This window comes from Bufo gargarizans, chromosome 3 (genome assembly GCF_014858855.1).
Source record: "Bufo gargarizans isolate SCDJY-AF-19 chromosome 3, ASM1485885v1, whole genome shotgun sequence".
Taxonomy (NCBI): domain Eukaryota; kingdom Metazoa; phylum Chordata; class Amphibia; order Anura; family Bufonidae; genus Bufo; species Bufo gargarizans.
In genome coordinates this window covers 127,914,445-127,933,483 of record NC_058082.1, presented here as the reverse complement: position 1 = coordinate 127,933,483, position 19,039 = coordinate 127,914,445, and the positions used below count along the sequence as shown (strand labels likewise).

The 19,039-nt window shown below is 44.0% G+C and overlaps 1 protein-coding gene across 5 annotated transcripts in view; it reads left to right on the top strand.

Annotated features, from left to right (window-relative positions):
- DGKH (diacylglycerol kinase eta) overlaps window positions 1–19,039 on the top strand; it is a 215,421-nt gene that overhangs the window by 90,397 nt on the left and 105,985 nt on the right. For all 5 annotated transcript variants that reach the window (XM_044286089.1, XM_044286090.1, XM_044286092.1 and 2 more), the window contains one exon: window positions 18,396–18,506. In XM_044286089.1, coding sequence (XP_044142024.1) covers window positions 18,396–18,506 — 111 coding nt within the window. The remainder of the gene's footprint in view (window positions 1–18,395; window positions 18,507–19,039) is intronic.

Sequence of the window (19,039 nt, the reverse complement as noted above, 5' to 3'; positions counted from 1 at the left end):
CCCCAAATATGTGAAGTGCCATATTAGGTCCAAATATATCATTATATATATATTGTAAGGGTTTTTCAGGATTTTATAACTGATGATCTACCCTCTTGATAGGTCATCAGTATCTTATCGGCGTCGGACCCTTGCCGATGAGCCGTTTGAGAAGGTACCGGCACTCCTGTGAGCGTCGCTGCTTTCTCACACCTTACCAAGCACAGCGCCGTACGTTGTATTGGTATCACTTCTATGGGGCTGAGCTGTGACTAGGCCACGTGACCGATGAACGTGTCGTCACTGGTCTCGGAAAAGCTGTGAGAAGGCTGCGGTACTAATGGAGTGCCGTGCCTTCCCAAACAGCTGATCGGTGGGGGTCGAGTGTCGGACCCACACCAATCAGATACTGGTGACCTATCCAGAGGACAAGCATTTACATGGAGGGAATATTGTGTACAAAGTTGTTCCTCTTTGATGGTATACTTGTTTAAAAGATGACTGTTCACTGTGTCCAGGCAGGTCTAGCCATCGTGCCTATCTGCGAAAGGTCACACAATGTATATTCACAGTACCTAAGTTCATTAATGACAAGCAATTAAAGGTGTCGAATGAGATTTTTTTTTTTTTTAATCGTTCAGTCAGTACAAACGTTCACATTACAGGATTATCCTCCACTATGAACAGCTAGCGTTCGAATTGCAACAATTATCTACTAGTATAACTGAGCCGTAAATGTACCATCACCAGTTTCACAGAGCTGTAATTCTTGCCCTATGCATTACATTAATGCCGATTTCGGTGGCAACTCCAAACATGCCCAATCCTCGAGAGAGAAGTCGCTGCCAGAGGTTTCTCGCCTACTGAGAACACATGAATACTGCCACCGCCCGACCCGGTTTCTGGACGATGATTGACAGGTTGAGGGAAGTGAGCCGCATCGGACTCGTCCTTCTTGCAGCACTGGTGTGCCCTACAGGCATTTGCTGCTCACTACTATAAAAGTAATTAATGCCATCACAGCAGTGACAGACCGCTGACATCAGTGAGGTCAGCACAGTGCAGCTGACAGGCTCCCTTTAAATTAATTGGAATGAATGTAAGACCTTTTAATAGTAAATTGATAAACACAGTAAAAGTCAAAGTCTCATTTCTTGATGAAAGGGTTGTCAAGGATGTTACTATTAAAGGCTTATCTTCAGGACAGCCCATCGATATGGAGCAGCAGGGGTCTAAGTCCCCGAACCCCTGGTAATCGTCTGTTCTGCTGTAGCTCTGGTGCCAGAAGTTTTCGGCAGAACTACACAGCCATTGTGTAATGGACAGGTCTGGTAACTGCAGCATTGTTCCCACTTAAGTGAATTGGTGGGGTGTTGATCAGGATAGGCCATCAATATTAAAATCCTAGACAACCCCTTTAACAGTTTTTCTTCTGCAGCTTTCAGTTTTAGTGCACCTACAGATTATTGCTCTCTGCCTCACACTGTCAGGGATGCCTCGCTTTGTAGCCTTCGTCTCTGAACTCCTGACAGCTTATAAACACTCTTTAACAGCTAAATTCTTATCAAACTGATAAGAATATGGCTGCAGAGACCCAGCAATCAGCCAAGCAACCGACTTTTGACCCTAATTCAGTTTGCATTAGGCCGTATAATACTGTTGTTGATGGTGCTTTTTGGGGGCTAAAATTACCCTGTGTATAAGGACCCCTATTATGATAATCGCCATATTGAAAGTATTGGTGAGAATAATAAGAGGTATAGTCCCTCTTGCAGCACCCATTTGACTATCTGCCTTTATATAAAGAGGACACCTGAATGTATGTTGTCTAATGAGGTTTCTTGTAGGTTGCCTCCACTTTTAGAAAACTAATGGAGTCTCTTTAACTTGTATTTTAGCTTTATTGGTCCTTTAAACAAGGACAGCTGTTTTCTTAGCCATAGCATTACCAGGATATCAAGGAGAATGCACAAAGAGTGGGATTCGCAGTCTGAGGTTAATGTGTGACAGAATATATGAAGTGTTTCTTTAAACATCCCATTGCAATTTATTGGACGTCAGAGAGCGGTGGACTCTAAGAACTTTGTGCCAAAACACTTCACCGACTGTTGACGACTTAAACTAATAATATTTGACTTACATTAAAACATTTGTAAACCTCAGATGCAGGAACAGCAAAGAGCCTTCCCTTCTTAAAACGTTTAGTGGCTTCACTTCTTCGACCCCTGTTTATAAAGGAGCCCATCAACACAAATTCTCGCGCCAATGTATCCCATGACCTGTTGTCATCGGTCTTGTTTGCCCAAACAGCCCTTCTTATCTTGTACGAGATGCAAGACGCTGGAAGGAAACTTGAAAGCATTTTTTTTTTTCCACACAGACGGTTCTAGATGAGCACCCAACGTTCCTCAACTGCTGTAAACGGCCATGGTTCCCAGGTCTTCTAGCTGTCCTCATGTATCCTCTGGTTCTCTGTACTCCACATTCGACGCGTTTTCAACTTCAAGGGTTGAATTGTCTTTACATTATACCGCAGAAACACCTGCAACTTTTACGGCAGAAAAGAAGTGGTTGTGTGCTCGACGATGCCCCATCTTGTTGCCAGGGATACAGGGAATATTCTGCTTCTTATCTGCTTTGTCTTCTGCCTGGTAACATAGATTAAGTATAGCGCTTCATTAGTGCTGAATGTTTATCCAGATCTGAGCGAAACTTGTGCTATCTACTGGAGACGTCTTCTAATTAGAACAAGAAGAATGTTGCGAGTATACATACATGTCCAGCGTGTCTGCTTATGCCTGTGCCCTCTTTTACCTAATTACAAAGAATGGCAGTTAATGATAGAGGCTTGGGAGCGACTTCAGTTGGCAGTACAGCACGGGTTATTATTTTTGGTCAGTAGACCAGGATATGGATTTATTTTTATTTTAAATATATTTTTCCCAACATTTAAAGTCCATCTGTCAGTAGATTTGTAGCTATGAAACTGGCTGACCTGTAGCATGTGCACTTGGCAGCTGAAGGCATCTGTGTTGGTCCCATGTTCATATGTGCCCACATTGCTGAGAAAAATGATGTTTTATTATCTGAAAATGAGCCTCTAGGAGCAATGGGGGCGTTGTCGTTACACCGAGAGGCTCTGCTCTCTCTGCAACTGCCAGATCCTCTGAACTTTGACAGATCCCGGCATTATGTTGATTTTACTGCCTGGCCCTGTCAATCAAAGTGGAGAGGGTGCGGCAGTTGCAGAAAGTGCAGAGCCTCTAGGAGTAACGACAACGCTCCCATTACTCCTAGAGGCTCATATGTATATATTAAAACATAATTTTTCTCAGCCATGCGGACACATATGAACATGGGACCAACACAGATTCCTTCAGCTGCCAAGCGCACATACAACTGGCCAGGCAATTTTAAAGGTACAAATCTGCTGACAGATGCCTTTTAAACCTAGACTGACAATTTCCAATGTAGGGCAAAACGTGATGTGCATTGATTATTAGATCACTAGAAACCTAGAAGAATGTATGTATTTGGTCACACGTATCATATTTGTTGAACTTTTTTTTGCCACAAACTGCACCCATTGCAATTGTCAAGGAAACCCACAGCAAAAGCAGATTAGGGTACAAATTTTAAGGCGAATTCCTCAGCCTGTTCCAATGGGCACCATCTCAACCTAATACGTGATAATTTCCCATTGTCTCCTGTGTGATTGAAGGAAGGTTAAGGCCGTGTTCACATGGCCCAAATACATGTCAGAAAAGTTTGAGATGTGTTTACCATTAAATCTGCCACAGAACCATGAGTCTGGCTACAGATCGAGCCGTCAGAGCAGCTCCCTGACAGATTCAGTGTCAAGCAGTCTGCTAGTCTGTAGATGCACCTAAACTTCAAGCTGTAGAAGAAAAAAATGTGAAATGTCTTGATAAAGACCAATTGAAAGGGCAAAATGAGTAGAATACAGTGATGAAAACCATGCGCACGTTTTGGGTTTACTTTAAGTCGGGATACCTTTTTCTTTGCTGTATGTTTTAGGAGTAGGCTATGATCATTCAAAGGTTTATGGTGCATATATGTAAGTCTTATTTGACATGTGTGAATAAAACTACACATTTTTTCTATACTTCAAGGAGTGCTGCGGATTTTCTACATTATATATATAAAATATATATTTTTTTTTCAATCGGATTTCCCATAGCAGCTTATCCCATCCCACTATTTGTCTATGCATTTAGATATGTCTTAGCCTTCTGTCTGAGGTATGCATCATGAGGCTTGCCAAACGTCTGTAAATTCCTGTGGTTGTAAATTTTCATTATTTTACAGTCCATAGTAAATTCATCTGATGTGTTCATAACGAATCATAAAGATAATCAGTTATATACAGTATGTGTACAGCTCAGATTTTTTTTTCGAATTTGCAAAAAGAAAAAAGGTGGACGTTTGTGATTTTTGCATAAGTTTCCAAGAAAAAAAAAATTGAGTTGGCTCCGAATGTATGCCTCCATGTGGGCTGAAAATATGATGTTAACAGAGCCCTACAGGAAGTCTGTCACAAGGTTCCGCCACAGTCGTTTAAGAGTTGCTACATCATTTTCACTATTAGGGGAAAAAGCCAGAATAAATAAGACTTCACACAGATATTTAACAAAAAACAGCACAAAAAAAGACAAAGAACAAAAAAAAAAGCCAATTTCATGTGTGTAGGGACCCTAGGAGGGTAGTTACAAATTATGTATTTGTAGGAAATGTACTCTCCCCAAAAAGTAGCCGTCTACAAATGCAGTTATGAACACATTTATGAACTGAGAGTCACAACACCTATGTTTTACACTCTTTTCTAAGCATTTTACGCCTCGTCTAACAAGGGTGTGTGGCTTTGCTGGAAAAGGGGTGCAACTTTGCATGAAAAGGGATGGCCCTAAATACACATTTGTGGGCCAAAAAGGTGCTTAAATTTTGGACCATTTTTGGAGTGAAATTACATCAACTTATAAGTGGCATAAACTTAGACTAGACAGTTTTTTGGGGGCACGGACAAACTTTTGGTGTACAGACATTATTCAGGCGCATAGACAAATTTGTGGCGCACGAACAGAATGCTAGTGTAAATGTGGCATAGGATTTACTGTACTCCAAATTTACAAACTGTATGACACTATTAGTAAATCTGCCTCTATTCATAGAAAGCAATTTGTTTCACAATTTTACGTTTTTTTCCCACCTTTTGTCCTTCTGTAGCGGTCAGCGCACAGAGATTAATTCCTATATAGATTGGAAACCCATTTTCAGCTCACTGCTGCTGTTAGGAAAATATACTATCTGCTAGAATAATTGTATGTGTAGCATTGGGATAACAGTATGATAGCTCGAAGATGCCCACAGACAAGCACTGTACTTATCAGTGTAATGTGTGATGCTGTAATTGATACTCTCATCCCCTTCCCTCTCTGCCTGCAGTGAATGGGGAGCAATCATTAAGAGTAGGGATTAGCGAATTGACTTCAGATGAAAATTCTGAAGTAAATTTGCATAAGGCCCCATGCACACGGCCGTGTTTCACGGCCATGTGCGGGCCGTGGAACCAAGGCCTGGATCCCTCCTGAGAGCAGGAGCGCACGGCGTCACTGGTTGCTATGACGCCGTGCGCTCCCTGCTGCCGGCACAGTACAGTAATACACTGGTATGGATCATACCAGTGTATTACTGTATTGTGGCGGCAGCAGGGAGCGCACGGCGTCATAGCAACCAGTGACGCCATGCGCTCCTGCTCTCAGGAGGGATCCAGGCCGCGGTTCCACGGCCCGCACACGGCTGTGAAACACGGCCGTGTGCATGGGGCCTAAAACGTTTATAATGTATTGGCTCCGATGAGCTGGAGTTATTGCTTCGTGAAGTCTCACAATAACTTCATAAATTAAAAATACTTGCAAGGATACAGCGGCTCACCCCCTCACCGTATGGATAAGGTGCTCACCCTCAGGTCCCACACTCAGGACCTTAAAGAACAAAATGAGGTGTAAGCAATATGAAGGGGCACACTCAAAAGGGAACCACAATGGTAGCAGAAAAATATGGACTTTATTAGTCTAAAAACATATCCCTAAAAAATGCATATAAAAACATACAAGTAGGCACACTTGTACCTATACAATTCTTTGCAGATATGGTAGGACTGTTTGCGTATTAATTTCCCATTGACTTATAATAGCACCTATTGGGACATTGCCGGCACGCCGCTATATATGTCAATGGGAAATTAATACGCAAACAGTCAGACCATATCTGCATAGAATTGTATAGGTACAAGTGTGCCTACTTGTATGTTTTTATATGCATTTTTTAGGGGTATGTTTTTAGACTAATAAAGTCCATATTTTTCTGCTACCATTGTGGTTCCCTTTTGAGTGTGCCCCTTCATATTGCTTAAACTTCATAAATTAATTTGTACTGTAAAAAAACATTTCCTGAACTCTGGTACCTTGGAACCGAACCCGAGTTAGGGAAATGTTTTTTTTTTTTTTTTTTTACAGTACAAAATAATTTACGAAGCAATAACTTTGGCTCATCAGAGCCAATACATTCTAATACTGTACAGAGCTGCTACTCCGTACAGTATTAGAACGTTGTTTTATGCGAATCGACTTCGGATGTTTCATCCGAAGCCGATTCGCTCATCTCGAATTAGGATAAATAAAATGGCCACCATCCTATCAGTACACACAAAACCTGTCCTAATCACACAGGAGGACAAGTTACTTCAGAACTCTGCGCTAAAGGGCTGCCCCAGCCTCCTCTCTGCTTGTCAGGGATTATCATCCTGAATACAGCTGATAAGATCTTCAGCTGAATCTCTGTAGGAATGGAGTTCATGAGGAGACATGAAGTACAGAGAGGAGGTGGGGGGTGAAGCTCATGAGCAGCAGCTCCTGTATATAGTCTCCATTACCACAGCCTGTCCTGTCCGTCCTCTCATGTCTCCTCATAAACTCCTTTTCTACAGAGATTCAGCTGAAGATTTTATCAGGTGTATTTAGGATCTCTGACAAGCAGAGAAGAGAGGAGGATGAGGCAGCTCTTCAGCTCAGTGTTCTGAAGTAACTTGTCCTCCTGTGTGATTAGGACAGGTTTTGTGTGTACTATTAGGACAGCGGCCATTGTATTTCTCCTAATGATTGCCTCCTAGAGATAACAAGCCATTATACCTAATGAAAGGTATTTGAGAATATATTTATAATAATAATTCCCTGAGAACCCCTTTAATGAGCCAGGACAGGAAGTAGAGTACATGGAGTCACTTAAAAAATTCTATCCCCAAAAAAAAACATCTACCTGTTTCTGTAAAAAAATAAAATAAATGACTGACACAGATTATTCACATATGTGCTGTTTTAATGTGAGGACTAAAATGACTTTAAGCCCTGTATTGCACATACATGGGGCATTTACAAGCCTGTATGAAGGAAGGCCAAGCTATTGTTGTGGTTATAGAAAGTATTTACTAATTAGGTGTGAGAGCGTGTGTCTCACTCCAGTCCTGGGACATCTGATCAATTCCTCGTGGTCCCCCTACCTGTGCGTATTGCATCCTATGAAATGCCAGATTATTTTTGTATTAAAATGGTTTCTATAGAACCATTTTCTTGTTGCCTTGGCTCCAAATAAGTCCTATTGACTCTTTATCTACGGTGTCCATCCCCAGGAGCATGATGCAATGTATTAAATTTTAAAATGTGGGGCTCAGTTTTGCCAATTTCTAGGATCAGGTTGGATCTTCATTTGGGATGTAATAATTGCAGTGTTGGGATTTATGGTCCATAGGTTTTTCTTGAACATCTGATGGCTCATGCACAAAGTAAGGGCTTATTTACGTGACCGTATGAATGGGTCTGCACCCATTCTACAATTTTGTGGTACGGGTGCGGACCCATTCTTTTCAGTGGGGCCACAAAAGATGCAGACAGCACACCATTGTTCCATTCTGTTGCCCAACAAAAAATATAGCGCATGTCCTATTCTTGTCCGCAAGACAAGAATAGCCATTTCTGTAATGGGCATCCATGTTTTGTGGATCCTCAATTTGCGGCCCACAGAATACTCCGCAGTCGTGTGAATGCGCCCTGAGCCTGTATGGCTTCATCAACACGGAGCCATAGAGCTTCTGTGCGCTGTAATCGCTCTGACATGTGAATGTAGTGCGCATATGCGACCACCCTATTCCCATCTATTTGACTGCTGAGTACATCGCTCGGCTATCCCAGTCAGTCCCATAGAAGGGAATGGAGCGGTGGTCTTGCTTACTCATCAATGCTGGTCTGACACAGGGGACTCGGGAACCCTGTTCTCGTTGTTGACAGAGATCTCTGGTCAGACACCCAGCGCTCCTCCTGTAGGTAGATAAGCTGTGACATTTGTAATCTGTGAGTAATTCCTGGTGTAATATATTGCTATGTATGTGTCTTACTGCTGCATTAACTCAATAATCCTTGGCATTGTTAAAATCCCGTTTTTAAGTGTCTCTGCTCTCATGGAAAGTATTCGCTGATTTGTAATTTATGTTAGTGACAATTATTCATTTAGAGCGGCAGAGTACACGCGGGATAAGTTATCTTAATTACAGTGTAAAGTCATTATTATGTTGCCATCAGATTGCTATGATGATTTAGATTGCTGCTGCCTCATTAGTTGATATATTTCAGGATACCAATGTCGAAGTAGCTTTACAAAATCTAGAACATCAGCCATGGTCCTATAAATGTGTTCTCTGTGAGGCTGGTTAAACCATATGTAAAAAAAAAAAAAAAAAAAAAAAAAAAAAAAAAAAAGCCTGTGAAAATGGTGGCTATATTTGGAATTTATAAAAAAAAAAAAAAAAAAAGGCCACGTAGTTATATGCGCACTGTACTGTTGCTAAGCGACAGATAAGTTCCACACCGGCTTGAGAAACTTCTCGTTCTTCACCAGCGCTAGGTATAGGAGCTCATTACAGAAGTATTTACCTGTCCCAAAATTCATGGCTGAGCACTGACCCAAACTAATGATGAAAAGTATATAAAAGGGAACCTTTTGCTGCCCTCACTCAGAGCAGGATAAAGTAGTGACAGAGGCGCTAATTTCAGCGGTGTGTCACTTATAAGCTAAAAGTAAGTGGTTGCCGAGAACCAGCATCATAATCATTGCAGCCCGGGCCTGGAAAGGAGTCATGGCTACCTGAGAAGAGTCATGGTTATACATGATCTCCTGCTCTCCCGCCCATCTGCTGATGACTGACCGTCTTCTCCTTACTTTTCTCCCTAGAAGAGAACGGTCAATCATCTGCAGATGGGCGGGGAGAGCTGGAGCTTATCAATAAGGGCTCATGCACACCAACGTATTTTGTTTCCATGTCCGTTCCTTTTTTTTTTTTATGGCCGATATGCAGGGTCATTCACGTCAATGGGCCCAAAAAAAATACGGAAATGACCGTGTGCATTCCATTTCTGTATGTCTGCATGGCCATTCCTCAAAAATTATAGAACATGTCCTATTATTTCTGAAGGAGATACTGCTTTGGATATTATTTTGCCATCAAGTAGTACCTACCTACCCTAAGCTTACACAACTTCAAAGTCACGTGTAGGAATATCATTACTGAATGATCTGTAGACGGGTAATTACAGGTTTACATATGCACACAAGATTCCTTATGTCCAACCCATTACACTTCAAAGGAGGAGAACCTGTGTAGTCATCTTATTAGTCCACTGGATGGATAGTGACGAGCATGTTTGTGTATGCCGTATTTTGCCCTGTTGTATCAAAAAGTACCTACCTATTTAAAGGGACAGTAAACCTAAAAAATATTGGTAAAACAGAGAATCATCTATTTTGTTTCTTCCCTATATTGCAATCCTTAAGGTAAAAAGTTATAAAAATAAGCATCCAGTTTACAGCTCCTAGTAAGATAGATAAATAACGGAAGCCTTTCTGATGCAGTTAGTAAAATCGGACATCATATAGTACATGGCAAGCCCTTTCAAACAAAGCTAGAACCAGTCCTGCACCTCACATGGATCCAGAGATCTCCCCATTCATTGCTCTGCTAGATTTATATCAAGCTCAAGGGGAGTGTCGTTTCTGCTGTAGCTAAGGGGGCGTGTCTTAGCTCTACCTATCACAATTCAGGAGGCAGTTGAAGGATGAAACTGAGCATGTGCGGCCTTCTTAGTGAGCAGGACAAAGAAATGAGAAAAAGAACAAACAGCAGGTGGCGCTATACTGATACAATTTATTGAATAACTCAGTGGCTATGCTAAATTTTTAATTACATGCAATGACAAAAGTATTCAGACCCAGGTGCTGGTTTGAAAACGGCAGAATATGTTTTGTGGGACACCCTTTTTAACTTTGTAGTAGCACTGCAGTCTTCTCACAGCTTAGCCTAGGCCATGTGACATCACGTTCATCGGTCTCATGGCCTAGGAACAGCTCAGCCCCTTTGCAGTCAATGGGGCTGAGCTGTGATACGAAGCACAGCCGCTATACAATGTGCAGCGCTGTGCTTGGTGATCAGAGAGAATTCCGGCGACTCTGCGAGCGTCGGTGCCTTCTTGGACAGCTGATCAGTGGATGCCGTACCTATGTTGCAGACTGCAAATACTCGTCTGCCAACATAGGCACTGGCCGTGTGAATTCCGTGTTGCAGTGCGGACCCATTGACTTGAATAGGTCCACGATCCGCAGGATACGGCAAAAGATAGGGCATGTCCTAGCTTTTGTGGTGCGGAGGCACGGACCCCAAAGCCCATGGAAGAGTTTCCAAGGGTTCTTGATCTGTGCCTCAATTCAGCAAAAGCTACACGCCCTATCTTTTGCAGTTTCTTGCCTATTGTGGACACTTTCAAGTCCATGGGTCTGCACCGCAGTACAGAGATCACACGGCCGGAGCTTGTGTATTGTGGACCCGCTGTTTGCAGTCCGCAACATGGGCACGGCAAATATACGGTCATGTGAATGAGTCCTAAAAAAAAAAAAAAAAGAGGTTGTATCTGATGAGGCAAGATGTAGGAAAACACCAAATCCTGAAAATCCAGATCCAGTGGTATTTCGGCCTCTTTCTGGCAGATATGCCAACGTTCGGCTGGACAAAAAATGTTGCGTGCAGCATTTGTCGTCCGGCTGAAAGTAGACTTGTAGGCCGGATTACAGTACCGGAGTTTAAAACCCAGACGTGAACCCAGGCTTAATTGTGCTTTCCATGCACTGCGAGAGTATCGTGATAGTTGTGTACCTGATTATGTGACCCTAATTGGCTATTAGATATCTCTATTGGGTAAGACTCAATCAGTGCATGGCAGAAATAACCAGCAGTGATACAACTGTGCAGGAGGCTCTGCATGTGATTGATCGTCATGACTTATGAGTTATGAGATTGTTTCCAGTCAATAGTGAGTGGAGTGATGAGTATATATGTGAGAGGTAAATCAGACTGCACAGTTTGTTGTCTGTTGCCATGGAGATACATAGACCTGCATAGGAGCTGCAGAAACAAGTCAAGTTTTTAATCCTTTTGCAAAGTTGTTTCATTTTTCATTTTCAGATACATTGGAGGGATCGCAGTGTTCATTGGGTCATCCCTCTGTTATTCCTGTAAGGGCACGTTCACGTGTGCCAAATGGCAGGGTCTTTATTCTTATTTCGCCTGTAGACGTTGTGTGGGCGATACAATTCTTTACTAACTCGGATACGTCTGGAGAGCTTACAGTTTACATGCATCAAAGGTGTGCTGCACATAACCTCGCTCATCCATTTAGTGCAGTCCCCTGTCCTCATTCACCCCAGCTCTGAGCATGTTCTACTTGTCTTCTGAACCTTGCCGTGTTATTAATGACCTGGAGCACCCCAAGTGCACTTTGGGAATCTGGTGAGGTTTATGTCTTTGTTTGGCTACGAGACGCACGGGACATTTCCATTCAGCTCACCTCCCCACTGCGCCATCACTTATGTGAGCTGAATAAATGTTATGACACACTCCTATTTAGGGTAATTAGAAGCGCGGCTGTCTGCTCTGTTTTTAGTCACAATGAATAATAAAATGTTTCTGTTTGTGACGGAATTAACTTTTATATGTTTGCTGTATGAGTTGTGCAGGTTAATAGAAATGTTATGTGTGTAGACTACTGTACTACTCTAAGGCAGGGGTCCCAAACTCTGCTGGATGTATACTAATGCCCCCACAATACTCCCAGTAGTAAATATGCAACCATAGTGCTGCCATTAGAAAAAATGCCCCCAGTAGTAATAAAGTCCAATTTAGTGTCCCCAGTGGTTATAATTCCCCTAATAGTGGCCCCAGTATTTAACATGCCCCTTGTAGTAGCTCCAGTAGTTATGCCCCCTGTAGTAGCCCCAGTAGTTATGTCCCCTGTAGTAGCTCCAGTAGTTATGCCCCCTGTAGTAGCTCCAGTAGTTATGCCCCCTGTAGTAGCCCCAGTAGTTATAATGCCCCCTGTAGTAGCCCCAGTAGTTATGTCCCCTGTAGTAGCTCCAGTAGTTATGTCCCCTGTAGTAGCTCCAGTAGTTATGCCCCCTGTAGTAGCCCCAGTAGTTATAATGCCCCCTGTAGTAGCCCCAGTAGTTATGTCCCCTGTAGTAGCTCCAGTAGTTATGTCCCCTGTAGTGCCCCAGTAGTTATAATGCCCCCCTGTAGTAGCTCCAGTAGTTATGTCCCCTGTAGTAGCTCCAGTAGTTATGTCCCCTGTAGTAGCTCCAGTAGTTATGTCCCCTGTAGTAGCTCCAGTAGTTATGTCCCCTGTAGTAGCTCCAGTAGTTATGTCCCCTGTAGTAGCTCCAGTAGTTATGTCCCCTGTAGTAGCTCCAGTAGTTATGTCCCCTGTAGTAGCTCCAGTAGTTATGTCCCCTGTAGTAGCTCCAGTAGTTATGTCCCCTGTAGTAGCTCCAGTAGTTATGTCCCCTGTAGTAGCTCCAGTAGTTATAATGCCCCCTGTAGTAGCCCCAGTAGTTATAATGCCCCCTGTAGTAGCCCCAGTAGTTATGTCCCCTGTAGTAGCTCCAGTAGTTATGTCCCCTGTAGTAGCTCCAGTAGTTATGTCCCCTGTAGTAGCTCCAGTAGTTATGTCCCCTGTAGTAGCTCCAGTAGTTATGTCCCCTGTAGTAGCTCCAGTAGTTATGTCCCCTGTAGTAGCTCCAGTAGTTATGTCCCCTGTAGTGCCCCAGTAGTTATAATGTGCCCCTGTAGTGCCCCAGTAGTTATTATGCCCCCTGCAGTGCCTCCATGTAGTTATAATGCCCTCCTGCAGCTATGACGCCCCCATAGTGCCACCTGTAGGATAATGCCCCCATATTGCTCTGTCCTATATTAAAGCCCCCTCTTGTGCTCTGACCTGTATTAATAGCCCCAGTAGTACCCCTGTATTATGATGCCCCCCTCCTTCACTGTAGTGCTCCGACCTGTATTAATGCTTCCAGTGGTGCCTCAAAGTATTATAATTCCCCCCCCCCCCCATAGGTGCTCAGGCCTGTACTAATGACCCCAGTACTGCCTTATGTATTATAATACCCTCCTCCCCCAGAGGTGCTCAGGCCTGTACTAATGAGCCCAGTACTGCCTTATGTATTATATTGCCCTTCCCCCCCCCCTTTATTCCTCTAGTCTGTATTGATGTCCCCAGTAGTTCCTCATGAATTATAATGCTACCCCCTCCCTCTATAGTGCGCGTGCCTGTATTAATGCCCCCTACGTTATTCTACTGTCTCATAGGCTTCAGGCCTAGTGGCATGAGGCCTATGAGGCTAAATGCAGGGACAGTAGTCAAAGCTCCCATGGCCCGCTGTAAACTGCCGCCAGCCGCCGTGAGCCTCATGGTCATGGACTTCAGATAATTGCCTAAGGGAAACAACTGCTGTAAGGTAAAGACCGAGGCGAGGCCCCATTTATTAAAAATGGTGTTTCATACGCCAGTCTAAAAAAAATATTTTTATTAAATTTATTAACAGGTGTGCACCTCCTTAGGGTACTTTCACACTTGCGGCAGGACGGATCCGACAGGCTGTTCACCTTGTCGGATCCGTCCTGCGGCTATTTCGCCGTGCCGACGGACTGCCGCTCCGTCCCCTTTGACTATAATGCCGCCGGACTAAAATTACTGCATGTCAGGCTTTTTAGTCCGGCGGCTTTCGCCGTGCTGCGCCGGAGCTCCGCCCCCGTCCCCATTATAGTCAATGGGGACGGAGCGGTGGTCCAGAGGCACGGTGAAATAGCCACAAAACAGGTCCGACATGGTGAACAGCCTGTCGGATCCGTCCTGCGGCAAGTGTGAAAGTAGCCTTATCAATTTGATGCATTTTGGACTTTCCTAAAATAAGAAAGTAAAGTCTCAAAACTGAAGTTTCACGATATAATAAAGTATCTTTCATAAATATCCACAGATATATATTTTTCCTTACATTCTTTCTCTTTTATACGTGATGATTTATTTCTGCTTCATCTTCATGGTTCCCAAGAGAGGCGTCTGAGCCCAGACTGATCCATTATGTCTCTCACAGTATCCAGTAATGGATGGAACAGACTATGTTTCATAATTAATGCTTACTGTCATTAATCTTCATTTGCTTTGGCTTTGTGATCAGCTACAGGTATTAAAAATCTATCTCTGCATAAACTTAAAGGGACTGTCCTTCAGAACTGCATTTTGTATATACTGGGGCAAAATATGCCATTCTTAGGCCTCATGCACAATGCCGTTGCCCGGCCGTGGCCATATGCGGGCACCGGCCGTGTGCTCCCCACATAACGGATGCAGACCCATTTACTTGAATGGGTCCGCAATCCAGAGCTGCGGTGCGGAACGGAGGCATGGAACCCCACGGAAGCACTACGAAGTGCTTCTGTGGGGTTTCTCTCCGTGCCTCCGCACTACAAAAAATAAAATAAAACATGTCCTATTATTGTCTGCAATACGGAATGCACACGGATCTCATCCGTTTTTTTTCTGGATCCGTTTTTTTGTGGACGGCAAAATACATACAGTCATGTGCAAGAGGCCTAATGCTGTGAGATCTTCCTGTTAAATGGGTTGTCCCACGAAAAATATTCTACAGTTTTCCAACCAGCACCTGGATCTGAACACTTTTGTAATTGCATGTAATAAAAAATTTAGCAAAACTAATTATTCAATAGCATGTATCAGTATAGCGCCACCTGCTGTTTGCTCTTTTTCTTATTTCTTTGTTCTGCTCACTGAGAAGGCCGCACATGCTCAGTTTCATCCTGCTGCCTCCTGAGCTGTGATAGGGAGAGCTGAGACACGCCCCCTGAGCTGCAGCAGGAAAGACACTCCCCTGAGCGGATATAAATCTAGAATAGCAATGAATGGGGAGATCTCTGGATCCATGTGAGGTACAGGGCTGGTTCTAGCTTTGTTAGAAAGAGGTTGTCATTATAGCATACTAATTGAGATGTATGTGGCTTAGTCAGAACCCCGGGGGCAGCAGAGTGATTACTGCTTTTATTAAGAGGATGTTCTGAGAGGGAATCAGAAGAACACCAGGGGATGAGACTTCCCTTCAATATTCAATGTGAATGTATGGTCCTGTGACAGAAGCTGCTGAATTACAGATTAGAAATCAGTGGGACTAAAGTAAAGATTCAGGAGCAGTCGTATACCCCAAGTGATGGGTACAGCAATTTCCCTAATTAAATTATTATTTTATGTGACTTCCTGAGCTGAACAGAGAGTTTTATGTGCTTGATGGCTAGCAAGGTAGCTCAAGGTTTTTTAAATGTTTATTATTTGGATAGATATATATATGTTGGGGTCAGCTCAATAGTGGTGGGCAGCAGTCAGAGACAGTGACACAATGGCACAGTTCACACAGGGATTTGCCTGTTTTCTTTATTCTCATCAACAAGCAAAATATAAGGCCTTTACAATCAGGCAAAACACAAAATAAATTCCTGCTCGACTGAGCAGTAACTAAACATAAAATGACCCTTTCTATACGGGGGGCCTACTACCAGCCACACGACACAATTCAAAAAAACCTCAGTGTCCTTTTTCTTGTTTGAGCAGACTTCAGCAGCAATGGTGAAAGCCAATCAGTTCAACCAGTCCCCCACCCAGACATGCTCATAGTGCAAACCTTTATAGCCCCCAAAAAAGCTGAGCTCATCACCTGGCTGAGAGCTCTATAGGAAACCTGTTCTGGACAGGAAGGGAATGAGGAGCCCCGCTACCAACCTGCATCCTCATTCCATTAAAATCCAGGCCTGACAACACCATTTACCCTATATCCTCATCAAGCTATGTTTTGCTAAGGTAACCCATCTTTCCTGGATTTCTGATATCTCGCCCAGCTTTCCTAGTTGAGATATCCACCTCCTGTAGCCTAGTACATAGTAAAGGCGAAATATAACGATTCTCTACTACTTTTCCAGTCACTGTCTCACAATATATATATTAGGGGTGGGCGATATAGGCGATATGCAGTATCTTACAGCATTAGCAATGCGCCGCACAGACCTATGAGAAGAAGGAGCGACCGGCGGCCACGGCGCACGTGAATATAATGCGCTGCTCTCTGCTCACTAACATACCATGGCAGCCAGGACTTCAGTAGCGTGACTCCTGGCTGCCATGGTAACCGATCGGAGCCCCAGCATTACACTGCTGGGGCTACGATCGGAACTGCAAACTGCCACCAATGATGGGGAGGAGGAGGGGGACTCTGTGGCCACTGCCACCAATGATTAATACTGGGGAGGGGGGGGGGGGTTGCGTTACCGGGGGAGGCAGATCAGAGGCTGGGGGAGGCAGATCAGAGGCTGGGGGGAGGCAGATCAGAGGCTGGGGGGAGGCAGATCAGAGGCTGGGGGGAGGCAGATCAGAGGCTGGGGGGAGGCAGATCAGAGGCTGGGGGGAGGCAGATCAGAGGCTGGGGGGAGGCAGATCGAGGCTGGGGGAGGCAGATCAGAGGCTGGGGGGAGGCAGATCAGAGGCTGGGGGGAGGCAGATCAGAGCTGGGGGGAGGCAGATCAGAGGCTGGGGGGAGGCAGATCAGAGGCTGGGGGGAGGCAGATCAGAGGCTGGGGGGAGGCAGATCAGAGGCTGGGGGGAGGCAGATCAGATCAGAGGCTGGTGGGAGGCAGATCAGAGGCTGGGGGGAGGCAGATCAGAGGCTGGTGGGGGGGGGCAGATCAGAGGCTGGGGGGGCAGATCAGAGGCTGGAGGGCACATGAGAGGCTGGCGCCATGGTCAGCTCCCTGCTGTTGTGTGCACAAAGCACAGGGAGAGTGTAAAGTCCTATTCACCCTAATTGAGCTCTATTAGGGTGAATATGACAAGGGTTCTAGCCCTTAAGGAGGCCAATAGTTAATAAATTTAAAAAAAAAAAAAAAAAAGTTTAAACCCCCCCAATATAGAAAACAATATATATCGCATATCGCACATGCTTAAAATTATATCGCAATATAGATTTTAGGCCATATCGCCCACCCCTAAGGCCATGCACACATCTGTATTTTTTGCTTATCCATGTGGCTGTTGAGCAACTTATAGAACATGTCCGATTCTGGTCCATTTTGTGGACGAGAAGTCATTTCTATTTATGCGAGTGAGGAAAATGCGGAATGCACATGGATCAAAATACGGATCTAGTCCTAAAGAGCGTGTGCATAAAATTAACTGTCTCTTCGACTTGTAGGAAGATGGGTTCAGGGAGCTGAGACCACTACTAGTCTCTAAAACAGGGATCAGCAACCTCTGGCACTCCAGCTGTTCTACTACAACTCCCAGAATCCTCCCAGAGTAAGTGTGCATGCTGGGAGTTGTAGTTTCACAGCATCTGGAGTGCCGGAGATTGCCGATGCCTGCTTTAGACCATCAGATGCAGTTCTTCTCTTCACTCATCAGATACGCTGTTAGTGCAGAGACTGTATCGGCTCAATCTATTGTTTCCTAAGTGATCTGAGACTGAGGCTGACAAGACATGGCGCAAACGATAGCGTTGTGTACAACCTGTGGACCTTACCGATACAGTCTTCTACTATGTTCCTTTGAGTAGGTTTGGTCATTGAAGCTCAGATCACTGAATATATTTCTACATACTATTGCTATGTAGTTTTTAAAAAACGCCTTTTATCTCTATTTCTGCATCAACCACCAGTAATTTAGGAGAAGGAGCTTTCTTGATGTCTACGTGGGCTTCAAGGGTTGATACAGCTCCTTCTGTAAAGTACGTGCCTTTAAGGAGATTTCATCCCTGATTTTGGTGAACATGGAAGTTTGGGAAGCTCGCGCTTGGATGTCAGGAGCAGCGCTTGCTGTAATGTGCTGCTGACCACTCATGTTCTGGAGGAAGAAGAAAAATGTGCTCATTCCTTTTTGACAATTGTGTTTTTTCTGTTTACTTTCCAGACAAGTATCAAAGAAGGATTATTACTGAAGCAAACCAGTTCATTTCAGAGATGGAAAAAACGCTATTTTAAGCTCCGGGGCAGAACCCTTTACTATGCCAAGGATTCAAAGGTAAGAGAATCGACATTGAGTATTTTTTCCAATAAGCAGTGTTTATGTAGTGAGGACTTGGCTGTAAAAAGCAGTGGGATTATACAGCCATTTGTCAGCCCCTTTGTAGAAGCATATTCATTTTTATTGCCTAGTTAAAAATCTAGTAAAATCTAAACGTATAAAGCATGGAGCTTGTCTAATCCTGCAAGAATTGCTTTCTAAAGTGACACAGCCACATACTGTACTGGATTTTTTATTTTTATTTTTTCTGTAAACTTCTGGGGATCTGTCAAAATAAGCAAACTTACACATATCTTGCAGGACCCCTCCAATCCTGCAGTGCCACTTCCTATTCCTTGGGCTGCAGCCAGTGATGTATTGTTTTGGCTGCAGCAGTGACATCTTGTACACGGCTGAAGCCAATCACTGGTCTCAGCGATCTGCAGTGTTGAGTGTACAGTGTTGAGCCAGTGATTGGCTGTAGAGGTATAGGGGACGTCACCACTGCAGCCCAAATAGTACATCACTGGCTGCAGCCCAGGTAAGAGGAT